The following is a 14,994-nucleotide window of genomic DNA, read 5'->3' as shown; positions in this document are numbered from 1 at the left end:
GTTTCTACAATGTCTTCATTCCTTTATCTGTACCACAGCATGCATCCCGCTGCCTGTTTCAAGTACTTTATCTCCACATCAGCTGTTCTGCCTTTATTGCCCAGGTTTCTGTACCATACAGTAGGTTTGGTCTTAACACTGTTTTGTGCACCTTATTTTTCAGCTTCTTTGGCATTTTTCTGTCATGGACTATCATAGATACTCTGTGCAAAGTTGCTTTAGCCCCTCTGATTCTAGCTTTGACCTCCTCATTCAGACTTCCCTTCTTCTAAACCATATCTCCCAGATACCTGAAGCCATTAACCTGTTCCATTACATCCCCCTCTATCTAAGTTCTCAGCTACTCCTGAGTTCCTACACTTGCTACCATTACAACTGTCTAACCTGTACTCAGTTTCATCCCATGCACCTTAAGTTTTACATTCCATTCCCCCTATTCTTTGATTAATCTTGCACAGAGTCTGCCTATAATGTCACATCTGCATAAAGTAAATTTGTTGCTCTGTCCCCCGGACGTGTTTACTAATGTAGTCTATCACCAGTATGAACAGCAGTGGGCTCAGAGCTGAAAATTTATGAACATCCACTCCCACTGGGAACTCCGCTGTGGGACCAAACACTGTTAATACTCTAGTCAGTGGGTACTTGTACATAGCATAATTCTGATAACGTTTCTGGGACTTCATACCACCACAGGACTGCCCAAATCAGCTTTCTTGGCAACTTGTCATATACTTTCTCCAAGTCTAGGAATGCCCTGTTGGATTCTTTCCTCATTTCCAGCTTCTTCTCAACTATCTGCCTCACTGCAAACATGGAGTTGGTTGTGATGCATCCTGAACTAAATCCAAGTTGCTCACCTCCCATCTTAAATCCTACTACTATGCATATTCTGAAGTGCAAATATGATATAGAACTTAACAGATACAGTTAGTACCATTTTACAGCACTTTTTCCCTTCAAATACTGTTAGTACCACATTACAGGAATTTTTCTCCTTCAACCAGAGACAGACACTATTTAGGAACAGATTAAATGACAACGATAAGCAAATTTCAAGCACAACAAATTTTTTCTCATTATACAATATTTCTTTTTCCCTGGGAACCTTAGTAACTCAAAAATAAAATGTGACCAGTGATTCTCCGTCTATTTACTGTTTACATTGTATTTGTAAGTCTTCAAGCACACCATGTAGGCTTCCCTGGAAGTCTCATTATTTCTTTAGGCACTTCATGTAGAACCTGATTCTTGTATGAGCCAAGATCTGTCACTTGTGAGCTTCTATTCACAGACCATTAAGTAGCGATGTACAAGAATGGCAGAGAAACCAACACCCATAACTAAGACAGTGACAATTATCTGTAAGATTTGCAAATGTTTGGGAAACTATTTTAACAACAAAGTTGGCATAAACTGAGTGACAGGATCACAGCCAACACAAATACAGGGAAATACTGAAAACAAAATTAACTGACACTATCTCCAGAGCAACCAAGAGAATGAGCAAATTCAAGTCAGTATAGCTGACACAAGGAAAAAATGAATAGCTACCATAACTCCAAGAAGGTTACCTATAAGCAACACTGTCCAAATGCTCCTCTAACACCACTCACTTTGACAAACGTGTTTTCCCTTACAAGAATTTTATCAAAGTGATTTTACTTGATCCAGTTGGATGGGACCTTTATTTCTACAAATATTCATCCTTTTTTCCTCCCATTTATCCTCATTTTTTCATAGCATCACTGACTGGTAATTAACTCTGAAGTTGAGTTTTTAAAATTTCTACTTCAGAGTCCTTCTTTAAAAAAGTATATCCAACAAATCTTCTCCTCATGTTAAGATATAACTTCTAAAGTATAGAAATTCCAAAATAAAATGGATTTTATTCAGTTGCACTTCTCTAAACAGACTGAAATACTGAAAAAATCTTTACAATTACAAGACTAAAAAACAAAGGACAATGAAACCACACTATAAAATGCATATGACAGATAAAATCGGAAGAATTGAAAACAAAAACAGCAAGACAGAGACTGTTTCAACTATTTTAATAAATAAAACCAAACACAATTTAGCATTTTGTCCTTCAACATTAAAGTTGACCATCAGAATCAAATTATAAATGTAAACTAACATGCCTCACATACATCAAACAGCTACCGCATGATGCATCTTGCATAATCACAAATACAAAGTACAGCTTCTTTAAAATGGCTTATACCAAAGGTAAACATTGTTTAAATAATTAATCCTAAACAGTTAAAACTTTTTTATACAGTAAACTCTTGACTGAAACAAAATCATTCAGTCCAGGTAGTTGGCTAGCATTCAATTTTAATCGCAAGATATTTCTTGATTTAATCAATCATTTTCCCCCCAGCCACCTCTGGGCTTCCTACTGACCTTGTATGACCTTTTCCAAAATAAAAAAAATATCTATAAACCTTAAACGTCTGTCCAATGTGTGCTGTGTCTAAATAGTGTGCAATTAACATCCTTGTTATTAATACTGTAAATATGTTCTTAATTTTTTTCAGCTTTTTGTTTTTCCAACATAAAAAGCAGTACACAATATACATTTCTGAAAAAAAGCCCAGGTGTCACAATTTAAGTGGTCCTTACTCATGATTATCCCTTCAAAATTAAAGGCCTGGTAAAAGGGCCCTAAAGAACACAACTCTGTAAACAACTGCCACATTTAACATTCCAATTTACTGGTTACATTAATGAGCCATGATTTTTTTTTTTTTAATATCGCCCATTCTAAAAAGACAAAACATGGGAAATTAACCAGTTTGTCTTGAAAGTTGGTGTTAATAAATTTCCAATTTTTTTGAAAAATCTCTCTAACCAGATGGACTTCCACTTGAGAATGGTAACACACAAGCCATACTATTGTTAGATATCATTTATCCCACATATTTTTCTTAAGCGACCAAACATACTTTAAAAAACAGGGCTGAACTGGATCTGAAGATCGAATCCAAACCCAACAGTTGAGGAATGAATGAAAATGACATCAGATTGTTATTTTTCTGCCAACTAGGGTGTGGACCATGATACATAATAACTATAAGAAAAGGTTGGTTTCCTATGAAGTTTTGAAAAAAAAGCTTGGGTCACCTTCTTTTAAGAACACTTGTGTATGACACTTCAGATGTAAATTTAAAAAATTCAATTGTTTCTGCCAAGTACACAAAAAAAGCTATTAAATCATGGTATGCTCTATCCCATATAAAAAAATAAATCATACAAGTAATGGTAGTATCTCCAATATTTATTAAATGATTACTAGCAAAAAGCTAATTTTCTCAATAAAATAAGCAAATATGCAAAAAATGGGGGACACGATTTTCCCACTGCAACCCCTTTCACTTAGTGAAACGTTTCAAATTCAAATATAGAATTTTTTTCTTCAAAACTAATTCCATTATTAACACAATATTCCAGATGCCCTTTGCACTCAAAGTACTAAACTAAATATTCATTAAACCAGTCCAGACAGACAGTATGTGGAATAGCTGAAAACTGATAGCAAATATCCACTGTAACTAACCATGAATTGGAGGTTATTTTAATATGCTTCATCTTCTCTACAAACAATACCAATAATCAATAAGCGCTTGCTGATACATTTCCAGAATATCTCAACCTAAAATAATTGAACTTTAGAACTTTTGGCATTGATAATTAGACACAATGGTGGATTATTCATATTCCTGTACACTTTAGGGATACCAAAATTCTCACCACTACCGGAGTTTAAAACAAAACTGCTCAGAACAGTATCTTCTTCTTCTTTTCGGCTTTTCCCGGTTAGGGGTCGCCAAAGTGGAACTCCGGTCCGCTAATGATTGGCAGTAGATCTTTACGGTGCCGAGGTGCCAGCCCGACGCCCAGCCCTCATCAAAGGCACGCCCATTCACGCATGTCTTTCAAACGCCACTCAACCACGGGGAGGACATGCAGACTCCACACAGAAGGCGCTCCAGCCGAAAATCGAATGGTAGAACCTCTTACTGTGAGGCGATAATGCTACCGCTGCACCACCGCGGCTTCTGTTCAGAACAATATCAATTTTCTTCAATGCAACATTCATTTCATTAGGTGATGAAATTTCATAAAACTCTTCATGGTATAAGCAAGCCTGCATTCTGTTAATGCAATCAATTGTATCCATAATTATAACCCCACCACCCTTATCTGATTTCATAGCATGAAACTTCTTGGCATATGATGATTCAAGTTGCATTTCCCCTCCCTTGTTTAAGTATAAAAAAGAGTGGAACATTTACTCCTAACTAGTCCTACTAATACTTACTTCGTTAAGCATTTTTTTTTCTTCTAAGTCACTTTTAAATGACAGGCTAATGTTCTTATCTACAGTATTATGTACTGTTTGAAATTACATTAATTAGCACATTACATAAAATGAATGACATTCAGTAGTGTTTTTTTAATTCAATTTTAACTTCAACAACTTTAAAATATGTGCAGCTTTTTCAATAACGTCAGTTACTGTACTAGATTCTTGAGCTTCCCAACCTTGTGTAATCTCTCACTCTCACGTTTTCTTTAAGCTTGAATGTGTGTGCAGGTTTCCAAAGAAGACAAAATGGCATCACTGCTTTTAACTGTCCTTAATGCTTTTCTGTATATACTTACAAATGACAGCACTTTTCGGTCTTGCAGATGCTAGTGTTGGTACATTTGTATTTGCCAATGCTTCTGGATTCTGGGCTCCCTGCATAGCCCATGCTGCATTCTAGTAAGTGGCTTTCCGAGTGTGCCTTATGAAGAAGCATGAATTTACCTAGTCATTTTGATCTTTACCCAGTGGCCTGCTGTGTGACCCATATAATCATGACTGATCCTGGCAGAAAACTTTTTTCTGGGTGGAAATATTGGCTATCCTCTGTGATTGCTAGTGATTTCCAAGACGGTGCAAACCGCATTGCTGGGTAGTCTGTATGCTGGACAGGGCTGTTTAAACTCTTGCTTGCTTGAGTTTACTTTGTCAACTTGTCATAACAGTAATGTCTGGAATCACTGCGTAGATACCCTCTTTTCACTGCAGTGACACTTTTAACTGTTGTGATACAGCTCCTTGGCTTTCCCTTCTACTCTGCAAATTCTGGGTCATGCATTTGACTTTACATTTGCATGCAGACTTTTTTGGCACTGGGTCTTTTATAGCTTTACTTGCTCTCTTCATTTATATGTGGGTCTCTTACTTCATTCATTTATGAACATGTTGGATTCCACTGTTTTTTTTTTTCCTGCTGAAGCCCAGTTTTGGCAATGGTGCAGTAATGCTTTGCAAAGGCAGATGCACTTTTTGAGGTGCCCATGGAGTTACAGAGGTCTCAATATTACTCTTGCCAAAAATGCAGAGTTCACAACTTCATTAACTGCAGAGTCCATAGAGAATAGTGTAGACTTTGACATTCAATTACAACTCTGGAGTTGCACGGGACATAAATCACACTTTTTGTTTCCATATTTTAATTTACAAAGTACTGCTCATATAGCATACATCACCCGATGGATTTTTGGGTGTTCACCTTAGTCTTGTCTTTTACTTCTTAGGACTATACACAACTTTTATGTCTCATCAATTTTAAGTAAAGTGAGACCTAGCTAGCTGAATTAATTAGGATCACATGATGAACACAAAGTGAGAGCACAGAGGACTAAAGCTATGAGCTGTTAACCAGCTACTTCTTGTGGCACAGGGTTTGTTAACCTCCAGCCTTTATTTACCTATGGTCTTGTTTTGAGCAAGTCATTTAACTAGACTGTGCTTTGAGGCAATTGTGATTTGTGGCTAGCCTCCTTACTGGTCTCCAAGACTGCATGCCTTGTAACTACCTATGGAGCCATATGTATTGCTAGCAATGTAGAAAGTCTTGTCTAAACATCTACATTTAATGAAATATGTTTAATGTTAATAATACACTGCGCTTAAGGCGGCACAGTGGTGCAGCGGTTAACGTTGTTGCCTCACAGCAAGAGGTTCTCTGGTTCGATTCTCGGCTGGGGTGCCTTCTGTGCGGACTTTGCATGGTTCTCCCTGAGTTTGCGCGAGTTTCCTCTGTGTACTACAGTTTATTCTCACAATATGCAGCATTTCTCCCCGGGCCTCCGCTGAAAATAGGCTCTGTCCTAATTGGACTGTCCCGGTCAACAAAACGATAAATAAAAATAATAAACAAACAGTTGAAATTTGCAATGTAGAGGTTTGTTATTAATTGCTGTCTGCAGAGCCACTCTAGCATGTATGTTTCCATCTATGCTGGATAAGTTGACAATTGCTTAGCAGACATGTTCTTTGTATCCCTTCCAGGATTTATCTTGCATGTAACTTGTGTTAAAAAATAAATAAATAAATAAATAAATAATCTAAAACTATAAAATAAATTACTTGTTTTTGTACATTTCTTTATATTAGTGAGGTGAGCATTATCAAGAGAGAGAGGGGTAACACTGCCTGATTTTTTAGCCATAGAGATCTACAACTATATAAGATGGAATAATTCACACCGGACATTAAAGGGTTCAAAACTGAAACTTCTACATGTAGTGATCTGCTGTAAGGGAGAAAATGTACAGATTGTATCTAAAAGTTGTTGAATAGAATCCATACATGGCTATTTTATTTGTACTGGGAGTGCATTCTGTTGCACCAATGGGTTTGGTGTCTTTCTATTTTATGACTTGGGGGCTACTGAAGGCAAATTAAAAGAACTGGCTTTATGTCACAGTTGGGAATGATTTTATATCCAGAGAACACCATTTCTGCAAATTTGTTGTATTTTTTTTTACAATTTGTCATTCATCAGTTACATTGCTTTAACTGCTTTATGATATACTTATTGCTAAAACTTCAATTTGTTAATAATATAGTGTACTATCAAGACTAACGGTTCGAGTCCTACTAGTGCCTCCTGAATTTCTACTTCTTCTCAAACAAAGTTTACATAATGTTACCACAGGATCATAGCAGGTTATTAAGCTATTGGTCCTAAGGCCTCTGGAAGCCTAGCCATGTTATGCCCTTGTTCCCTTATGGACCAAGATATATTGTCTAGGTTTGCATGTAAATCTAAGATCAGCACTAGCTGCCCCTGTCTAAGAGGGATATGGGTGAAACCCTGGTGTAAATTTACAGCTTCCCTTCTAATTGTCCAGGTTACGCCTAAATAAGGTCATTGAGGAGCTTTGTTTTTCATGAATTGGGAGTTTGTTCCAGAGAAGTGGCAACCTCTAGAAGACTTCTGTCTCTTCAGCATGTCCTTTTACTATCACAGGCTATGTTAATATCCTAGAGTGAGTGAATATTGTTCCATTGGATTTGCAGACGTGTAGCAGCTTCATCAAGGCAGTGTCTGAGGCTGCTCTGTAGGTGAGGCACAAGGCACTTCTAAGCAGTCTATATGACACTGAGTAGAGTGATAGGGCCCTTCAGTCTGTCCGTGTAGGTTGTATTGTAGGACCTGAATCATCTTGGAGAGAAACCTCCGAGGTCTCTCCAGTTGCTGCAGATGTCTGGTGAAGTACATACAGAAGGAAGCACTGTACTCTATTATTGGCCTGATGAGGACAGAGTACAAGGGAGTTATAACCTCCTTAGCTTTAGATGCTACACCCTTGCTTATGGAGGTATACAATGTAGATGGCCTTCCTTAATAATTTTGACACCTGATGATCAAAATTAAGGCTTCTATTAACTTGTGTTCCTAAATCTCTTGCCACTGGGTTTGAAATTGGGGCAGTATTAATAATGTTGTAATTAGCAGGGATTTTTCCTTTGCCAAAAGGGGATGATAATGCATTTTTTTGTGTTTAGTTTACATCCATGGCTTTGACACCAATCATTTGTCTGTGTAAGCCCATTTCGTAATAAGGTGACAACTTTGAGGGATTCAAGGATTACACAGTGCAGTCATCAGAAAACTTGGTAAGCCATAGGCCATCTATTTTCGCCTGGACTTCTGAAAAATAGATACCAAACAGCAGGGGACCTAATGCAGATCCATGTGAAACACTACTGGTAACAGGTCTGCTAGCAGAGTTGGCATCCCCAACTTTGACTGTTTGAGCCAATTGGCAACATATCTAGTAACGTAAGGGAGGACTCTATGGGAAAGCATCACAGAAATGCAAATCCTCTCACTAAATGGCTGAATGCAGAAGCAGCCATGCTATGAGGACACAATACATCAAGGAAGTATGCTGGGGACATAACACTAAAAATAAAGGACACTGGAGTGGAAGGCATGGGAAATACCTCAATGAGAGGGGGGATTCAAAACTATTATCAGGAAACAGCACCTCAAGAATGAGTACTAATGGAATGTCAGAAGGGGCTGGTGAAGTATACGCCTGTGGAGTTCAGAGGTGCCTGGGACAGGTAAGAATGGGTATGAACAGCAGTACAGTGCTAGCTGGCCCATATTCAGATTTACAAAAATGTAAACGCTATTTATGAACATAAAAATGAGGATCTATGATTATGTAGTCCTTTTATGCTTGGCCTCATGGTATAACTAAAAGCAGGAGCTTATATAAAACTCAGTCAACCCTTCTACACTGTGGTGTCCTTACAAACATTTCATAACACTTGCGTAGCAGAAAAACAAACTTGTGTGTATACAAGCTGCACTGAGCAAGCAATATCGCTTCACTAGACAGCATATACTTACATATTCTTTCACATTTTTGGTTTTCACTGCTTTGTAAGAATAGTAAGCAGGATACAGCATTCCAAATAGCAACCTTAAGAGACAGAGAAAAAAAAATCTTAGTATTTATATTCATTTAACTATGCATAAAACTAGTTACTCTCAGATTAACTTATTTATGTTAAAAGTAACCAATATTCTCGTATTAGCAAAACAGTGAGATCAGAACTATTTTAAATAACTTTAAAACACCAAAACAGTTTCCGTTTAGGAAATTAAACAGTACATACGAATATAGACATAAGCACAGCACAAAAATAGAAGTTATGTTCTTACCATAACGTTCCATGTTAGTTGTCTTCTTCTCGCCTTCTTCTTGCTGGATGGGTTCGGAGCCGACCTCGGCTCCGACTCGGCCACTCTAAAAGCTCGAGAGTTGGTTCCACCGGCTCGAGGCTCCCCTTATATCCCACAATGCTAGGAGTGAGTTACCTCAGATCTCGTTTGTAAGCTAGGCCCAGCCTATAATAGTAATAGAATAACTAGTAACAAAGTCCACCTCTATAAACAAGGGAGAAGAGAAGGGTGACCTACATCCTGATCCAGGAAATATGCACAGCAGAGCATATACCTAAAGTATAGAGGTGGTAGAAAGAGAGGTCACAATCAAAACTCCTCTAGGTCTGTCCAGGCTAGGGGGAAGGAGGGTGGGACGCAAGAAGAAGGCGAGAAGAAGACAACTAACATGGAACGTTATGGTAAGAACATAACTTCTATATGTTAAGTTGTCTATCTCGCCTTCATTCTTGCTGGATGGGACCGCGTCCCTAGCACCTTGTCCCAGGTGGCCTAACGGAACAGACTCTTGAGAACAGTGGAACCAAAGTTAGCTCTATGCCTACAAGCTAAATCCAACTTATAATGAGAAATGAAAGTGTGAGGAGTAGCCCAAGTAGCCGCTGCACAAATGGTGTCAATAGGCAGTCTGTCTTGGAAGGCTACAGAAGTAGCCAAAGCTCTGGTGGAATGGGCTTTAGGTTTGTTAGGCAGCTTTTGGTGTCTAATTTCATAAACAAGAGAAATCAGAGATGTTAGCCATCTAGATAATGATACCTTTGAAACTGAAAGTCCCTTTCTGCCTTCTGCATAGGAGACAAACAGCTGGTCAGATTTTCTGAATTGTTTGGTTCTATCCAAATAGTACCTTAACTGACTATGAACATCTAGCCAATGTAATTTTTGTTCAGACCTATTGGAATATTCTGGAAAAAACACAGGGAGGTCAATGCTTTGATTTAGGTTAGACGTCGAGGCTATCTTAGGCAAAAAGACGGGTTGGTTCAGAAGATACCCTGTCCTTATGGAACAACAGATAAGGAGGTCGACTGCTGAGTGCATGAAGTTCTGAAACTCTTCTAGCTGAAGTAATAGCTACCAGAAAGAGAGTCTTCCATGATAGCAATTTAAAGGAACAGGAGGCTGCAGGTTCGAAAGGGGGGAAGAATCAAAGAACTAAGAACTAAATTTAGGTCCCAAGGAGGAGGAGGATTTCTTATAGGAGGTCTGAGTAGAAAAACTCCTTTCAAAAAGGCTTTGCAAAGCTTGTGGGACATTATGGCAGATTCTGAAATACCCACATGAAAATTAGAAATAGCTGCCAGTTGAACTTTAAGAGTAGAAGGAGACTAACCTGCATGGAAGAGTTCAGCTAGAAAATCAAGGACCATTTGGATGGAAGCAGTGAAAGGATCTATGTCCCTTCCTTGAGCCCAATAGGCGAAACATTTCCACTTACTCAAATAAATCTTTCTAGTGGAAGATTTATGGGAAGCTATCAAAATATCTCGAACAGAGTGAGATATTTGAGGAAGCCTGGCTAAGGTTGGAACTGGAGGAACCAAGCAGTGAGGTTCAGAGAGGGGAGGGAGCGATGTAACTGACCCGACTGATGGATCAAAAGATCTGGAACTAGGTCCAGATGCCAAGGTCGCTCCAACAGAAACTGATGTAGAAAGGGGAACCAAACCTGTCGAGGCCAGTATGGACCAATGAGGATCAATGAAGCCTTCTGAGCGATAGCTTTCTGTATCACTTGAGAGATTAGTGGGAAGGGAGGAAAAGCATACAGAAGTCCCCGGGGCCAAACCTGGACTAGAGCGTCTCTGCTGGGTTGGCCTGGTAATGGGAAAAGAGTGAAAAAATCTCTGCACTTGCTGTTTTGGGGAGTAGCAAAAAGGTCGCAGCAAGGCTGGCCCCACTTTAGAAAAATTTCTCTCACAACAGAGTCTTTCAGAGACCACTCGTGAGGCATGAGGATAGCTCTGCTCAACTTGTCCGCGATTTGATTGGACTTCCCGGGGATGTGCGTTGCTATCAGAAACCGCTGAGAAGAAATCGCCCATTGCCACAGTCTGAGTGCTTCTCGACACAGGGGGTAGGACCTGGTTCCGCCTTGTTTGTTGATATACCACACTACAGACATATTGTCCGTCTGGATTGCTATCGTTCCCAAGGGAAGAGAGTCTTGAAGGGCTTGCAACGATAAAAGCACTGCTCTCATCTCTAGAACATTTATGTGCAAGTGGCATTCGTCTGGTTGCCATGTGCCCTGGACAGTTCTGCCCTGAAAATGCCCCCCCCCCCACCCGATCAGGGAGGCGTCCGTTGTCAGAGTAGCAACCGGAGGGGAAGGAACAAAGGGTCTTCCCAATAAGAGCTGAGGGGAAGACATCCACCACAGAAGATGATTTCTGCATGATTGCGTGATCATAATGGTGTGAGACATTGGAAGTTGCTGGTACGACCATTGCGTGAAGAGCATCCATTGAAGGATTCTCATGTGGAATCTGGCTAACGGAAGCAGAGGTATGGCAGCCGCCATAATCCCCAACACTTTCAGCACTAGCCTGGCTTTGATTCTGTTGCTGCTGAAGAGGAGTGAGACTATTTTGTGTATGTCTGTTATTCTCTGATCTGTTAGTCTTGCAGACATGTTGACTGTGTCTAGATTTGCGCCTATGAAGGTAATAGTACGACAAGGCGACAAAACAGACTTTTCGAAATTTATTGAAATGCCTAAATTTCGACAAGTGCGAAAGGTGTAGTCCCTGGCCATTAGAAGAAGATGCTCGGTGGGAGATGTGAGGAGCCAGTCGTCCAAATATGGAAACACCTGGAATCCCTGATGTCTCAGGTGAGAAGCTACCACTGCCATGCATTTGGTAAACACCCGGGGGGCAGTGGTGAGACCAAAGGGCAGGGCTCTGAATTGAAAATGACTGGTTCCCAGTCTGAAGCGGAGGAATCTTCTGGAGCGTCTTTTCATTTTTATGTGATAGTACGCATCCTGAAGATCTATAGAGCACATCCAGCTTCCCTTTCCCAAAAGGGGAAGGATGGACTGCAGCGTGACCATCCGAAATCTTGTTTTCTTGACTGACTTGTTCAAGATACTGAGATCCAAAATTGGTCTCCAGTCCCGTTTTCTTTGGAACTAAAAAGAACCTGGAGTAGATTCCGGATCCTTGCTGGTCTGCTGGAACTGGCTGAATTGCTCTTTTTGCAAGCAGCTTTGAAATTTCCAAAGCTGCGAGATCCCTTTGAGCGGGTGGAACATCTGGAAGGGATTTTGATTGGTTTGGAATGCGAAAGAAGGGAATGGAATAACCCTCGGAAATGATGGACTGTACCCATTTGTCTTGAGTCAGGGATAGCCAGGCTTTTGGGTACAGTGACAATCTTCCCGACTGCCTCCGAAGGTAGGCAGTCGGGCAACACCCCAGGGATGCTGAAAGGGCTTATCAGAGAAAACTTCACGATTGCCCTGGTTCTGCGGACCCCCTGCCTCTAGGGCGGCGTCTACCATTGTTGTTCCCCTCTGCCTCTGGCGGGAACCGACTTTGTCGTCAGGCGAAGTCCCTTGAGATTGTTTACGGAACCACATTTTCCCACTTTTCTGGCCTTTGGGGTAAGGCCTAGAAGGAGTAGAAAACGGACTCCGGCGGCAGAAAGAGTCTTGCCATCTGTCTCGCACCTAGTCAAGGTTTCTTTCACTTGAGGACCAAAAGAGATGATCCATCAAGCGGGAATTAGTGAAAGACGCGTTTTAAAGGGGTCCGCAAAGTTGCATAACCGCATCCAGGCGTGCCTGCGTAAGGCCACACCTGTCCCTGCGGCCCTGCTCGCTCCATCAGCCGCATAAGAAAGGAGGCGCATGGAGGAGTTAGCTATGGAGTTCAGGGTAGCCAGCTGAGTGTTCATCTTGTCTTGAAAACCCGCAGCTGTAGGATCCTTCAACACATCACTCGCTTCCTTGATCAAGTCTCTTTGAAGACGAGTAAAATGGCATAGGTAGTTCAGCGAACGCATTGCAAAGGTCGCTGACGAGAACATCCGCTTCCCGTACCTGTCCATAGACCTGGATTCTTTGTTAGGTGGATGGACAGGCACCGAAGGATCAGCTAGTTCCTTCTTGGTGGCAGCAGCTACCACCATAGCATCCACGGAAACACCTTTTGTGAGGAATTGCTTGTCAGTTGGTGCAGTTATAAATTTGGAGGGTCTCCTGGGGGTAGGGTCCACTGAATCAGGAGCCGTCCAGGCCTTCTTTGCAACCACCTGCATGAGGGGATCAAGGGGGAACACCCAGGAGGTGGAAGGGCGAGAGCCAAACGCCTCAAGATACACAGATTCATCCTCCGAAGGGTTAAGGGCTGGCCAATTTCCCCTCTGTTTCAGGATCTCTAGAATGTCTGCGAAAGAGACATCTTCAGAAGGGGAACGTGGGGAACCCTCGGAATCCTCTAAATCTGTGTCAGAGGTGACAGACTCAGGTGAGTCTATGTGCTTCCTCTTGCACTTCCTCTTCCTAGGGGGCTCCCCTGCCAATTCAGGAGAGGCCTCGGAAGAGGATGAGATCCCCACAGGAGATTCTTGAGGAGCTTGCTCTCTGCGGTCTGGGATGAGGGAGTGAGTCGACATAACCAAAGGCACCAAAGTGGGAGGGGCGGACGGAGCCGACTGTGGAGTCGAACAAGGTTCCAACACACTCCGCATGACCTCGAATGCACCCCTGTCAGGCAGAGCCAGAGGTCCCCGCTCCGAGAAGCTGAGAACCTCCCTCGGCACCGACAGAGATGGCTCCGAGGCCAATGTCGGAGCCGAGCTCACCAGCGCCGAAGCACCGAGAGGGAGAGGGGGGTCGGACAAGGGTCCGATGCCACTCACCCCCTCGGAGCCGACGAGGGAAGCACGGCGCCGAGATTCCTCAAAAGAAGAAATCGGAGCCGGCAGCGGAGCCGAAGACAAGTGTATCGGCTCCGACGCTACCACAGTCTCGGTTCCGAGACGCCCTGGCTCCGAGCTCAAAGGAGTCGGAGGAGGAATATTAATTGGGACAAGCTGAGGCATCGACTGATGAGTCGGACTCTGGAGCATTTGGGCCAGTGCCTCGGACTTCAAAAGTCTACTCACTACCCTCTGAAGGTCGTGATCTGAAAGCCTCGATGACCTGGAGGAGTGAGATCTATGGCTCCGTTCAGACAGCAGAGGAGATGCTGGAGCCGAATTAACGGAGCCAAGGGATGGTGACCTAGACCTCTTCCTAGATGTCGGCTCCGAAGGTCTTGTCGGAGCCGACACGGGAATTTCTAATACCTCGGCTCCAGCCGGAGCCGAGGAAACCACGGAAGCTGTAGCCTGAGACTCATCGGCTCCAGCCGGAGCCGATATAGATGGAGGTTTCTTAGCCTTAGGTCTCGGCTCAGAAGCTGGAGCAGAGGACCTAGAAGCCTTGGAGGGCTTTCCCGAAGAGACTGTGAGGGAACCCTCAGGCTTAAGTAAACCTCTCAGGATCAGCTTGTTTTTCCTTTCCTGCAGGACCCTGGGGCTGAAGCCGTGGCAAACAGCACAGGAGTCCTGCAGGTGCAAAGGCCCCAGGCAGTAGACACAAGAAGTGTGACCGTCTGTCAGAGACATTTTCTGACAGCACGCATCACACTTCTTGAAGCCTGAGACCTTTGTGTCCTTAGACATATTAGAAAGTGTAATCAAACACACTGATTACACCCTATGCTATTTTAAACTCAAAATATAAAACTATCAAGGTTTTAACTTAAGAGCAAAAACACACACACACACCACTAGGGAATGAGGAAAGAAGGCCCGAAGGCCCGAGGTAAGAACTTATAAGTTCTTGTGGAAATAAAAGGGATTTTAGATAGAAAGTAGGAGGGAATCCACTAAACTAAGGGAAACAAGTGATAAAATTAAAATGAAAGGGGTTTAAATACACTAACTTTGAATC

General features: G+C 42.0%; 1 protein-coding gene across 1 annotated transcript in view; it reads right to left on the bottom strand.

Moving 5' to 3' along the window:
• The window catches only part of REEP3 (receptor accessory protein 3), a gene marked incomplete in the record, with an annotated part of 1,378,370 nt that overhangs the window by 929,776 nt on the left and 433,600 nt on the right, over positions 1-14,994 (bottom strand). Inside the window, 1 exon segment of the mRNA XM_044056467.1 lies at positions 8,712-8,784. Coding sequence (XP_043912402.1) covers positions 8,712-8,784 — 73 coding nt within the window.

The sequence above is a fragment of the Protopterus annectens genome, chromosome 14.part0 (genome assembly GCF_019279795.1).
Source record: "Protopterus annectens isolate FY-2018-M chromosome 14.part0, PAN1.0, whole genome shotgun sequence".
Classification (NCBI taxonomy): domain Eukaryota; kingdom Metazoa; phylum Chordata; order Ceratodontiformes; family Protopteridae; genus Protopterus; species Protopterus annectens.
The sequence above is the reverse complement of the archived record's forward strand: the minus strand, read 5'-3'. Positions and strand labels throughout refer to the sequence as shown.